General features: G+C 50.8%; 4 protein-coding genes across 4 annotated transcripts; 1 reads left to right on the top strand and 3 right to left on the bottom strand.

The window, feature by feature from the left end:
- Positions 1–2,568: 2,568 nt before the first annotated feature.
- Positions 2,569–3,155, bottom strand: B0T26DRAFT_636455 (uncharacterized protein; the record flags this gene model as incomplete). Its single annotated transcript, XM_060436830.1, has 2 exons — positions 2,569–2,686; positions 2,719–3,155. Coding segments are annotated over 2 exons (555 nt in total), but the record flags the coding sequence as incomplete, so codon positions are not given.
- A 1,736-nt stretch (positions 3,156–4,891) lies between these two features.
- B0T26DRAFT_798984 (kinase-like domain-containing protein) lies at positions 4,892–6,313 on the top strand (the record flags this gene model as incomplete). The annotated part of the gene is made up of 3 exons (XM_060446964.1): positions 4,892–4,939; positions 5,123–5,440; positions 5,474–6,313. The coding sequence occupies 3 exons, from the start codon at positions 4,892–4,894 to the stop codon at positions 6,311–6,313; spliced, it is 1,206 nt and encodes a 401-aa protein (XP_060299671.1).
- Positions 6,314–6,566: 253 nt separating this feature from the next.
- On the bottom strand, positions 6,567–7,050 carry B0T26DRAFT_671565 (uncharacterized protein; the record flags this gene model as incomplete). Its single annotated transcript, XM_060439350.1, has 2 exons — positions 6,567–6,592; positions 6,627–7,050. 2 exons carry the CDS (start codon positions 7,048–7,050, stop codon positions 6,567–6,569), a joined length of 450 nt encoding a protein of 149 aa, XP_060299670.1.
- A 1,848-nt stretch (positions 7,051–8,898) lies between these two features.
- On the bottom strand, positions 8,899–9,453 carry B0T26DRAFT_671564 (uncharacterized protein; the record flags this gene model as incomplete). Its single annotated transcript, XM_060439349.1, has 1 exon — positions 8,899–9,453. The coding sequence occupies one exon, from the start codon at positions 9,451–9,453 to the stop codon at positions 8,899–8,901; it is 555 nt and encodes a 184-aa protein (XP_060299669.1).
- Positions 9,454–13,195: the final 3,742 nt, after the last annotated feature.

Raw genomic sequence — 13,195 nt, 5'->3', positions numbered from 1 at the left:
ACCGGGTTATATTTGTCGGAGGCACGCCGAAAGTTGTTTCTGTGGTTTGCATTTTCAAGACACAATTCCCGACTGTCGGTCGAGGAGACTTGTGAGATTGCGTCACCAATGACCTGTAATTAGATTTGAAACGCAAGCAAAAATATCTCGCCGTTAAAATCACCGCTTCTGTCCACCAACCGCGAGTCCAAGAGTCCGACACAAAATGGATCCCAAAAGCAGTATTGCACCGACGCTCAGGCCCGCCCAAACACGTCCACTGAAAAAAACACGTCCACTGAAAAAACACGTGCATTGAAAAAACACGTCCATTAAAAAACACGCCCATTGAAAAACAGGTCCATTGAAAAACACGTGCATTGAAAAACACGTCCGTTGAAAGCACACGTGGATACTGTTCGTCGGAATGGAAACAGCTTTGGCAAGTCAGCAACGCACAGTGGCAACCGACGACGTGGTTCTTGAGAGAGATATACCATGAAGAAAAATATTTGCAGTCAGCCATGGCAACAGCCAGTGGTGAGAGTTGACCCGGGAGACCGCAGCCTGACGGTATGCGGTCCTGTCGGCCGGTCCGGTAGCGAGTGCCAAGCTGGGTCAACCGCAGCCGGCTACAGGCGACTGTCTTGCCGGGCTCGGCGAGACTGCTGCGGGCACATGGTATGACGAAAGTCAGGTACGCCACTCACAGCAACAGGATGGCCACGACGGAACGCCAATGGCAATGGCAACAACGGCGTCTGGCGACAGGGGCGATGACATTGGAGTCGAAGGCGTTCGGAACCTCTGCGGGGGCTAGGGTTGGTGCGGCGTTGCGTTATGTACCTCGTACCCGTACTATAGGAGCTCTTACAACCGCTCGGCAGATCAGCCGAGGTAATCACTTGTCGAGCCTGAAAACGCCCTGTGACCAATTATAACAACTCCTACTGTTAAGACTTCCCTAATAAGATTGTATTAAGGCAAGCTTCTTGCCTCGCACACGTAGCTTGCAATACTGCGGAGATAGCTTTGAAACCGTCCCTGGCGTAATAATTATCTATTGAATCTACTGGTCCTAGAACCGGAACTCCGCGTTGAGTCGTAGACTGATTTAGTTAAAGATATAGATACCATAGACATAGATCCAGAACTGTTAAAGGCCTCTAGCCGCTGTGGAATTTCCCGGCCGCCGCTACCCCCCCCTCGTTTTGCGACGAATTCCATATAGGACCAAGTGCAGCTTACAAGTTCAAGTTTCGTCAAGGGTCAAGTCGATTACCTCTTGGATAGGTAGGTAATTAGCAGTATGGTGAAATGAAAGCAATGTTGCCCTAGTCCCAAAGGCCGATGGTTGCATAATTACCTTGGACCGACATACGTGATGCAATGGACATGTGATCTGTTAGATTACTCAGGAGCTAGTTAATTACGGGAACGACTGTGTGATGAACTTGCAAGACATAACCATCCCTTGCCCAGCAATTTGGACTACTTCGGCACTGTTGTTGGGTTGACAATGTGTGATGTGCATTGGGTAGCTAATTCTAGGAGGGGAAAATCCCCGTACTAAATGTGTGGGCGAGAACCCATGCACGGGCCTGCAGCCCATGCACCTACCAGCTGGGGCTAAGCCCCGCAACAACTGTCCTATTTGGCACACGCACACGAACAAAGGAATACATCAAAATACGAGCCAGAACAACGAAACACGGGTGAGGAAGCTTGAACGAAAGACTTTTGAAGTAAGAAAAAACGTCAAGGAAGTTACCATACCAGGAGGGAACGAGCGTTTGCCGGTGAAAGAAAAAGAAAAAGGGAAAAGAAATGCACCATCTGCACCATCTTGACACAACGCAGGGCCGTTGCCATGCTGCCCTCAATGTAGCGAGAGTAACACCACTCAGGCAGCAACTCCGCTCTGGACGTTCTGAACAGAGGCCTCCTTGCCGAACACGGCCAGCTGCTCACGCCCGGCGTCAGCCCCGTAGCCGTTCTGTCCGGCGTGGGGATGATGGTGTTTGGCAGGGGTCGTAGCCGGATCATCACCCGATGATGCGCCGCCGCTGACAATGCTCTCAAGCTGGACTGGATGGTCCACGACTCGTCGGTGTGGATGGTGTTCTGGCCCTGGAGTTCCAGGAGGTCGCTGTTGATCACGTCTTTGGGGTTGGAAGTCTCGCTGAGCAGGTAGAAATCCTTTTTGGCCTTGTATTTGATCGTGAGGGTGCTTGTTCCCGTGATTTCTTTGAACGTGACCTTGGCGTCCTGGAGTTGGAACTTGAGCATGCTCGCGAGGGCGGAAGCGACCACAGCCAGGGCGGCGGGCGCCAGGAAATTCTTGAAGATCACGTTCCACGTCTCGGGGTCGATCTCGACAAGGAGGGGCGGGCTGCCACCGAGGGTCAGAGCCGCCAGCCGAGCCGAGGGAGGTGGTGCCTTGACGTAGGCAGGAGGTTTTCCCTTGGAGATGACCCACTGCTGGGCTGTGGTCGTCGTGAGGTACGAGGTCGAGTAATCATACGTCTGAGTAAGGGGGTCGCTGGGGATGCCAAAGTCCCAAGTCATCGACAAGGACTGGGTGTTGTAGATGACCTGGCCCGTCAGGTCGCCTGCCCCGAGCCACCAGCTCGTCATCTCATGGGGCTTGTACTGCCCCGCCGCACCCAGCGGCAAGGTGGTCGGGTCAATGAAGATGGGCTCGTAGCTGGCCGTTCGGATATTCTACACGCCGACGACAATGTGGATGCCTTGGATTTCGGGGTACGAGTAGCCGATGTAGCCGACATGTAGTCGATGTAGCCGACGTTGAGCCAGTCCGGCAGGGGTGCCAGCTCCTGTTTCGGGTGCTTGGTCCGGTCACTCACGACCCAGAAGCCATTCTCGTCGACGTTGTAGGACTCGTCCAGGTTGCACGGCTGCCACTCTCCGGTGATTTGAACCGTCATGCCGGTATCAGGGGGGTCCACTGTCCAGCCCAGCGCGTACTGCACCTTCCACGAGATAGCCGTCGACGGCGCAACCCCTTTCGACTGCCAGACGATGTTGTATGTCGGAGTACTGCTGGGCGATATCGCCACGAGCTTGGCTATCTGAATTCTCCAGTTGTTGGCCTTGATGGCCGCCGTATCATCACGGTTCTCGTACCAGTTGAGGGTGCGCGTGTCGGCAGGCATGGTGGCTGTGTCGTGGTTTGGAGGCAACCCTTAAAAATGAAGTGGCATGCAAAATGTGATGAATGTGAGACGGGCAGATAGGTACCGGCAGATAGGTACCTGGGCAAGTAGTTTAGCAAAGAATCAAGTCTAGGCGAGGTGCTTGTTGTGATACTGTTCTGGTATTGTTTTTAACCGACGAGGAGAGCCCCTTTATAGACAGTGGGGAGATATGTCGACCACATCTCATCCCGTAATAGAGAAGCATCTCGGCAGCTTTGAATGGCCGACCGAAAGCTTGCAGATGCCCATCAGCTCCGGCACAGCTCTCTTCAAAGTTCAAGCTACTTTTCAGCTAGCCGTGGACGTCGTCGGAATGCCCTATTTAGCGGGTGACGGCGTTTCCGTAACCACCACGAGGCTATAGTCGGTAGAATTGAGCACTAGACGAATCTCGTTATCGGTCTCCTGAACACTGTTCGAGGACGGAAGGTAGGAGAGACAGATCAGAGGCTAAGGTAGCGGCAGGGCAAAGCCGTCCTCTCGAGCTTGTATTAGTACCGCCTGACAACTTTGTAGGTAGGAAAACAAGACTTTCCTGAGTCCGAGAGGATGGTTGCAACGAGCGAGTGGAGCAGCTACATGGATAGGGCTGAGGGCGGGGTCGTCAGGCCAATCACTGCCATGATATCAGAAGCCCGCCGTCAGATGGTGATTCCAGTTCAACTTATCTGCCCACTTTGTCTGCCTACCTTATCTGACCACCTTGTCTGCCCACGTCTGTCCACCTAATTCTTCTGGACGTGATCTAGGGGCTAGGCAATTGGATACTTTCTTTACCACAACATTTGACAATTCGGCCTATGCTAGCTATATTGTCTCGCTTGGATGGGACACGTCCCGTCGTGTTGCTGTTCTATATTTATGAAGTTATACTACGGCCCCGCTCTAGTAGAGGTGTACTTCGTGCATTATGTGTACCTGATGATGGGTATGAGCCGTTTCAATTTTGTGATAAATCTAACTGTGCATGTCCCTCCATGAACAGAGCCTCATCGAACAGACGAAAGGGGAAAAAAAAATACCTATATCGCACATCGTTGTGAGCCCGTTCTGCTAGGGGTATTATCCCGCCTCGTAAGAGGCGGCCTCATAATTGCCATCTATAGCTCTAGCTAGCTAAAGCCGTAGCTATCCAGGGCCCAGGTTGAAACCACGGTATGGCAAAAATCCTTATGGTAGAGAACCCTTTCAAACTACAGGATTACAACTCCCCCGCGTAGGAATACACATCAACAGTGACATGCCTAGTTTGTTGGAGGCTTCCCCAAGATGTAGGTTAGCTTGTTGGAGGCTTCCCCAAGATCTAGGTTAGCAATTAGCGCTTACCGTGTCAGAGGACGGCTTACCCCGCACTAACCTTCCACTTGGAAGGCGGGACGCCAAAATCCCCGTACCTATTACATTTATGATTTCTTGTGATCAATCTCCCATTCTAGCACCCTTTGTTGCAGACAAAGCCGGAAAGAGCAGTGCCCAGTTATGCTAATAATAAAAAGTAAGTTTTCTTTATAAGCTTTCTTGCCCACTGTCCTATATAAATAGGACAATGTTCTATTGTTCTTTACAACTCGACTCCTTATAAGGGTTTGCTTCCCACAATCTTCATTGCGACAGCAAAAAACGACGCTTGCAAATGGAAACCCTTTGTACACCGATACTCCCACAATATCACGAATTCACCTGGCAAAAGAACCATGGGTATTCAAGTGGAATACTGTCATGGGGTCGAGGACTCTTACCAGGTAAGCTGCTCCCCGGGAGACGTACTTCGCGACGAATTTGGGGAAATGAGTGGTGTAACCGTTGCTTTCAACAGCAAAGGCAAAGTTTTTGCCTGCAAAAAGCTTCCAAGACCTGATAATGTAGCGCAAACGGCCCAATTCAGATTTGATGTCCAGGAAAACGAAGCTAGGATCTTGTCCAAGTTAAAACACGACCACATTGTCGCCTTCCAAGATATCTGCCTCAGTGAGGGCTACATGATATTGGAATGGTGCCAATACCGCCACCTTAGTAGCGACCATATCAGACGGACCCAACATAATCTCAGAGAAGACTTGCTGGCGCTGAGCTTCCAGATGGTTGATGCGCTCACATTTCTGCACCACCAGGGTGGGATAGCCCATTTCGACGTGCACCCCGAAAACATCCTCGTCACAAGCTTAGCTCCGCGTCTTACCTGCAAGCTGGCCAATTTTAGCCGTGCCGTACGAAAGTCAAACTTCAAGTTCAAGGGCCTGAAGGTTCGTGCTGAACGAAGATATATACCTCCCGAGTTGCGAGACGACTGCGATATCCCCACAGATGTGTCACTTGCCGATAAGTGCGACGTGTGGTCGCTTGGATGGACACTTGCCAGTATGGCGCTGGCAGGCTCGATTCCAGCAGACGATGGGGACTTTGTGATGAAACTCGGCGAGACTTTTGGCCTGAATCCCAACAACCAGACTCAAATACCTGACACGTTCTGTATCATGGTGTCTGGAATGCTCGACCAAAACCCCTCGACGCGCTATTCTATGGAGAAATGCCTGTGGTTTCTGCGCCCAGAGATCCCCTCAAACTCTTGGCTTCACAACAAGACAAAAAAATTGGCATTATCAAAGTTCGATGCCATGGATTTCTCCGGATATTATGCTGCCGGTTCACTTCTCGGGCACAACCCACAGGCAGTTGTTCCATTCATCATGCCCACGCCCGAGAAATTCCCAAAATCCAATAATGGAATGACGAACGACCAGGATGATACGGATTTGGATGAGGGTTGGGCCGAGAGTACCCAATGGAAGCCAAAATCAGATGTTCAAGAGAAGCAGTCGGTTGTTGAACCCAAGTACGAAAAGAAGAAGAACAAAAGTGGAGAAAAATCTCAAAGGCAGGATCAGAACCAGAAGTCCGGTCGAAATCAAGACCAACGCCAAAAGCAGAACCAGAATCCCAGCCCGAATACGCGAAACCAACCTGGAAATGCCAGCCCGCCAAGACCAGGGAGTGGGGGAAATGGCGAGAAGGCAAAGTCTGGGAAGCAAGGGCAAGGTGAACCAAAAAAACAGCCAAACCCGTTCGGAACAAGTGACAATGTCGACAATAGCAGCAATACAAATACCAAAAGATAAAGGCAAGAAATACAGGGAGAGTGACGAGAAGGGCGCAGGGGGGGGGGGGGGGGGGCAGCAAGTATAATTGGAGCATTGACAAGGGGCAAGAGAAAAATGGCAAGTTTCGCTTCAAACGCAATATGACAAGCGCTTAGGTAAGGGATAATGATAAAGAGCCGACTTCATCTTAGATTCACTGCTTTTATTGTGGCTGCTATAACTATCCAAGGTCTTTGTGATGATCATTCTTTCATGCTGTTGGCAGGTAATCTTAGGCACAAACTCCCTTGTCCCGGTCTGCTCACGCAAGGTAGAAGGTGTCGAACAACACCGCCAGTAACCGTTCTGTTATACGTGCAGTGGCAGTGCTCGAAGCTCTCGGCACAGTCCCACGGGCCGTAGTTGAAGTTCCATTCGTTTTCGCGCAGGTACGCCTCCTCTGCAGTGGCCTGGCCTGGGTCCCCCGTGATCTTGTAGTTGGCGACGTAGAAGCAGCGCGCACAGCGCGAAATGTACTCGAACGACGGGCAAGCGAGGGCCACGGCAACCTCGTTGCTGTAGTTAAAGTAGGTCGGGGTCGCGGCCCGGAACTCCACACCGCTCTCTTTTCTGATTCTCGCAATGTCGTCTGCCTTTTGTGCTGGGGTCATCCTCCTGAATTCGCCTTCTCTCTTCCTCATTCTGACGAGTACCCCAACGGCTTTGCATGTCACCTCTGCCAGCTGGGTGATGGCCGCGGCGTTGACGCCCAACATTGGTACGTGGCGGGTCCGCTCTACCCGCGACTCCTTGGACCAGAGATCAACGGGCTTCAGCCATCCATGGCAGTCGTGGCGGCGGCGGCGGCGACGGCGACGTTAAATGGGAAATGCCCGAATGATTATCATGATTACCGTACCGCATTAAACCATAACACACCCATCCAGTACAGTAATGAGAAAATACCACACCCGGCTGGCTCTTGGGCTCGGGCTGCGCCGCGTCTGGCAAGGCTGGACTGGACCATTGCTTTGCGTTCCTGTACTCACCGACGGAAACCTGAAACCTAAACAAGTTTCGCACTCCACCCACTTGTTGCGCCACAGCTAAGTTGAAGTCCGGCGTGTGCTAGCTGGCGTCGAAAATTCTGTGACCCGTGAGCTGACGTAGTTTTAAGGATGATGTGCCTGTTGTGTAAACTAGCATCTAGGTGCACAAGGCATTGGCACGTTAGGTAGTGGTGCTCAGTGCGCACAGGCCACACCCTAAGCACAATGCAGCCAATAGAATCAATCCTGTCACATGAGCCCTGTGGCGACCGTGACAAGAAGTACTTGTTGTTGCACACAAGCAGTCAAATAGGTGCATTCAATTGATGGATTGTGGAAGGAAGGAAGCAGAGCGAAAGGCCCTACTTCCTATAGGAAATAATGCTCCTTTCTAACATGCAAGCACTAGGCCTGTGTGGGCGTAGATCCTCGCTTAGAGAACATGTGGCCTAATTAGGCCTAGTTACGTAACAAATTGTCGATATGGACTTGGTGGCAGTTAGGCAACAGATGACGTCTCCAGACCAGCTAGCAATGTGCAGCAGAAGCACTTGCGTGTTTAGCTGACAGTCCGAGTGATGATTACGAAATTGGACTAATTCAGCTGAACGGAGCCACCGTAGGCGAGCTTGCGAGCCGGAGGTGGCGTAGAGAGGCTGTATTCTATATTACCGTGAGGGTGCCGAAAGTTTCTCTTACAGCGATTGGCCAGTTTCGTCCGTGTCGAAATGGACTCGAGGGACTGGTCGATCGGATGAACCTCGGACAGCTTAAGCCGTGAAATGCCGCTTCACTGTGTCGTGGGTGTGTGTCAGGAAGGAGCAATTTCCCAATTAGTAGATATAACGCGTAAGCTGTTGAAGGAAAGTGCCGCAGGCTCCAAGCGCCGCAGGCCAAGAGCGTCGCAGGCAATAGGGGTCCTAGGGGGCAAGCCCCCTAGAAATCCAATAATTAGGCCATGAACATCGAAACATCGAATTATCATGAGAATTTGTTATAGTATTAAGGGGCTAGAATAGCTATAAATCCGTTATTCTGAAGTTTAGCTGGGCAGAGTCCTTACTTCCGAAGTTTTATGACATCGCTTGGGCTGCCGATATGGAAGACCCTCGCCGCGAGGTTCCCTTTATTCTACTTATCAAGACGGACAAGTATAACGGCCCGGCTTACTTCCCTAACGATGAGGCTATTCCGAGAAATATGGTACCGATCTTCCAGTCCTTGCGGGACTTCCAGAGCGGTAGTGCGGCCTACTCTCGCCGTCAGTTCCCCGTTACTATTACGTACGTCATCACGGTTTATAAGTTATAGGGAGCTACGCTTGACAGGGCACAGTATACTTAGCTAAAGAAACCAAGTCCATCTTTTTCTAAAAGCAAAACACGCATTAAACAATTAGCATAAAGCCGAAAAAAAAAGTTCTCGTCAATACAAAATAGGCACCGAAACCTGTGCTCTCTTGGGTATTCCTACCCATTCTTTCGGACACGGCCTGCTATGTTCTGAGGTCGATATGAGAGCAGGTTGGAGCAAAACACGGGGTGTCATCAACTCAAGCCGCCACCAATCAACGCCTTAGGCCGGCAGCGCCCTTTTCGAATCGTGGTTCTCTTTGGCCCTGGTCTTGATTTTCCCGACTTCATCGATGAAAACCTCGTGAAAGTGAACTTTTCTGTTTTTGAGTCCCTTGGAAAAGGCGTCGAAGAACTGCGTCCATTCCATCGTTTTGCAGTTGTCCACATGTACCCACTTGTAAATAGCCTCTAGGTTTGGGCCCAGTAGGCCAACCATGGTGATGTTCTTCTCCCCCAAGTCAAAAACGAGCTCTTCAAGCGAAGCGTTGTCTTCTCCCGCATCCTTGAGCCATACCAATCCGAGTCTACGGTGCTCCTCAATCACAAGCCAGTATTCAGATGTGTGGTTGCCAATATATATCTGGCCAACTGGAGCAACCATCTGACCAAAGTAAGGCAGCTCGTGTTCGGTGGAACCAGCCGAAGTGGCGGTGTATACCTGGGTGGGATTTCCTCCAAGAGAATCTGATTTATCACTAGATTTCCCAGAGGATTTTTCCGAATCCGAGCCCGACGATGATTTGATACTACTTGCTGAGGAACCGGGACCGCTCATTGTGCTGGATGATATCTTGTACCATACGCCACTGTAGCCGAAGGATGTGGACGGGCTGCCCTCCTTCTTTGGCGCAGCGTCGGGCACATAGTTTACGGGCCAACTGTTGCGCTAATGGATCTTGATCTTCGACTCGTCTTCCGATTCCCAAGCAAGATTCACTTCCTTGAACCCAGTATTAAGCACATTCGCGTCGCACCAATCTCCTTTGAAGTCTTTCAGGGCACTGGAAAGTGGCTGTGTCGATTTGAGGGCTGGAGAAATGGGAACATTAGTTCACAGGATAATTTGGCACCATGAGCAAATTAATTAGTGGCCGGGAGCACCACGGAAGACGGAGCGAGGGCTTACAGGAAGAGGACACAATGGGCTATGGTCAAGGAAAACCTTCACGCAGGTAATACCCGGAAAAAAAACTGATCGTGGTGGTTGAAAGTGCGTGAGGGTGCGGTGCGTGGATGAGTCTTGGATTGGAGAACACAAAGTCACAAAGGTAACGTGTGTGATAAGCGAGATGAACAGACAAGCGAGTTGAACAATTTCCACAACCTCACCACAACTACCCTCAATTACACAACCACAACACTAGGAAATAACAATAACTGAATCGGAAACAGATGAATCAGACGATTCTGCAGCCTCCTTGCACGTACGTGCATTATGGCCAGGCTTGCCGCATACGCCACAGCATCGAATCTTCGTACGAGACCCCCCTGCACCACCACCATTTTGTCGTGTTTCCTGGACCAACTGCCCACCCACAGCCTTCTGATCCAGTAGATCCTGTGCCTCTTGTACAGTAAGTGATCCTCCAAGCCGAACACGTGTTTTCTTGGCTCTCCGTCGCTTACTAAGCCCCTCATTGGCCTTCCGAAGTGCTGAGACCTCTGTACGCAAAAGAGCCACCTCGTGCATCATAGCCATCGTACCTTTAGCTAATCGATCCACAGCAGTCAGCATTGGTGTTGGAGAGCTGCCCTGATGGTTGGAAATTCGAGTTTTGATGAACGCTGACTGTGAGGCAGCCTCTCTCGGGTTTTGTGGCGTTTGGGAGACCCAAGGTAGCGATGTAGTTGGGCTTGTAGCTGGGGGTGTTGGAGTCCGAATACGCACATCCAGCTTGGATATCACCCTCTCTGGATCGTACGGCACAAGGCCGGCTCCAGCAAACCCCCCCTGGATATTCCTTTCCGTAACCGAAGCAAAAAACGCCTCTCTAAACCCACAAAGAAACTCCAGCTTGCTAATATGTGTGATGTTCATCCGCATCAGCTGCTCAATCTGACAGCCGTACGCCTTCTTCAACGGCCCAAAGCAACCAACATCCAATGGCTGAAGTAGGTGTGAAGAGTGCGGAGGCATACAGAGTGTGATGATGTTGTGCTCCCGGCAGTAAGTCTCGAATTCTTCGGAGTGGTGGCTATCGTGGCCGTCGAGAATTAACAGTCGGTATATTCCCTTCGTACGAGATGCTGTGTGGAAATCGAAGTGCCGAATCCAATCCATGCCTTTCTCATTAGTAGTCCAGCCATTGTCGGTTGTTGCGATACGCCAGGTACCCGGAAGGTTGCACTCTTGATACCAGTTAGCAAGGTGATATTGCCCAGCTAAGATAATGAATGGTGGGATAGTCCAGCCTAGAGCATTCACTCCTTGGATGACTGTAGCCCACTCTCGATTACCAGGCTGGGCTTGCTTAGCCCTACCACGGCCATCAGAGGTAGTAACTACCATAGCGGGGATGATAATGCCCATCATAAAGCCGGTCTCGTCGAAATTGTACAAATCTTCGTCAAGGATACCGTACTTGGCCTTCGTGTTGTGCACAAGCGCAAACCACTCGCGAATAACTTTTGGATCTTCGCATTTGGCCCTCTGGTAGTCGTATTTACGCGTAAAACGCGTCCGAAGTTCTGGCTGGCGCTTGACGAAGTTGTGAGCCCAGCGTGTACCGACAGAGGGCGCGTCGCGTTCGCGTAGCAATCGATTGGCCATATCTTCTACGTACGAAAGCCGGGGATGAAATGCGCGCGCACATAGCTCAATGATGTACTGAACAATCGTTTTCTCTTCCAAATCCGTAAGCTTACGCGAATTGGCTGGAGTATCACGTCGTGCAGGTTTGCCGTCGCGTCGGTTGCGTATAGTATTTACCGTGACTTGATATGTTGTTGCTGCAGCTCGAATACTGAGTTTTGGGTCGTTTTGAATAGCCCTGAGGGCCAAATTTACCCTAGCTTCGTATGAAGGAAGAGACATTTGAGTTTGTTGAGGAATTTGGTGTTTTGTAGAGAGGAGGCGCGTCGCGTCAAAAGTGTTCAACTCGCTTGTCTGTTCATCTCGCTTATCACACACGTTAGCAGATTGAGGAGAACAAAGAAAATCGGGAATATGGATGTCGCTGGCGAAAAATTACTTGCTTCTGCGGGGCAAGACCTGCCTAATGTGTAATGTACATACCTCACCTACCTTACTTAAGGTACATGTTGAACCTGAACCCCAATATTCTCTTCGGCCAACCAAAGGGAGGCAGGCATCTTGATGTCTCGCTAAGACAGGTCATGTCTGTATGGGTAAATTACCAATACGATAATTATCTTACAAAAATTGAATGCACCCGACGTTTCAGTTTTTACTATCAGCGTGACGCTAAACGGCCGTGCTGCGGCGTACCGTCTCGCAAGCGAGTCTCGGTAGGGCGTAGTTTTTAACCCCGGGCATTTACCTAATCCGTTCACCCCGGGCCGCCAGGCATCCAAGTACTTTGAGGACTTTAACTCGTCCTCGTCGGTCGTTCGATCACGTCATCAAGCACACGTCTGGGGTACCCTTACTGATACTCTGTGCAGCTGCGCTCAAACACCTCCAACGGCAGATTTACAGGTACTATACAGTACGCAGGAAACTACCAAATCTGCGTGGCCGCTTGCCAATTATTTCTTAATTCATCGACCAACAACCAACACTCACGGCCTGGCACGGCACTTCCTTTGTTGGTTCTCGGTGAGTGGAGGGACAGTATCACGCTGGCCGACATGTCCGCGAGAATAGTACCTAGCCAACTGGGAGCAAGGGGAAGGCATTGCCTGCCGTTGAGTACTTCCTCTCTACCTACCCTACCCAAATAACCGAATCCCCCTCACCTCACCCAGAATCTGCCCCCTTGCCCCCCGCTCCCAAAGAAAATGAGAAAAAGATATTGGTCTTAGCTAGTCCTTAGTCTGTTGCGCCTCCCGAATCTTGCCCTCCTCAACCCTTGCAGACTACACCACCCCTCGCCGCTTTTGCTCAGGCGACCACCCGCGAAACAATTAGGGAAGTGACTGAAATAGGTTTAGACTCGACGGGCAGTGTCCTGAGCCCAGAAGATGATAATTAGCAACTTTTCGCGAGGGAAGTGCTTGTACCATGGCTGGGCCCAAATGTAAGAAAGGAACCCCAACACCCACTCACTCCTTTGAAGCGGGCCTAGACTTCACTCCTTTGTCACAGGCCCGCCCTATATCCTGTTATGTATATAAGCAGAGGCCCTCGCCCCTTTCCTTTGCGAGGGCCAGGTTGAAGTCTTACACCAATACCACTCATTGCTCACCCACCTCCTTACCTGCATTTTGACCACCTTGATCAGGCGTACCTGCCTTCTCTTACAACAGATTAACTAAATTTCAGTGCTTGTAGTATTGATCTTGGTGTTGATGTTGCAAGTCTTTGTGGTGCGGGGCAATGCTGCGTTAGATGCATT

This window comes from Lasiosphaeria miniovina, assembly GCF_030549165.1.
Source record: "Lasiosphaeria miniovina strain SMH2392-1A chromosome Unknown B0T26scaffold_2, whole genome shotgun sequence".
NCBI lineage: Eukaryota > Fungi > Ascomycota > Sordariomycetes > Sordariales > Lasiosphaeriaceae > Lasiosphaeria > Lasiosphaeria miniovina.
This window is presented reverse-complemented; position numbering and strand designations above follow the sequence as displayed.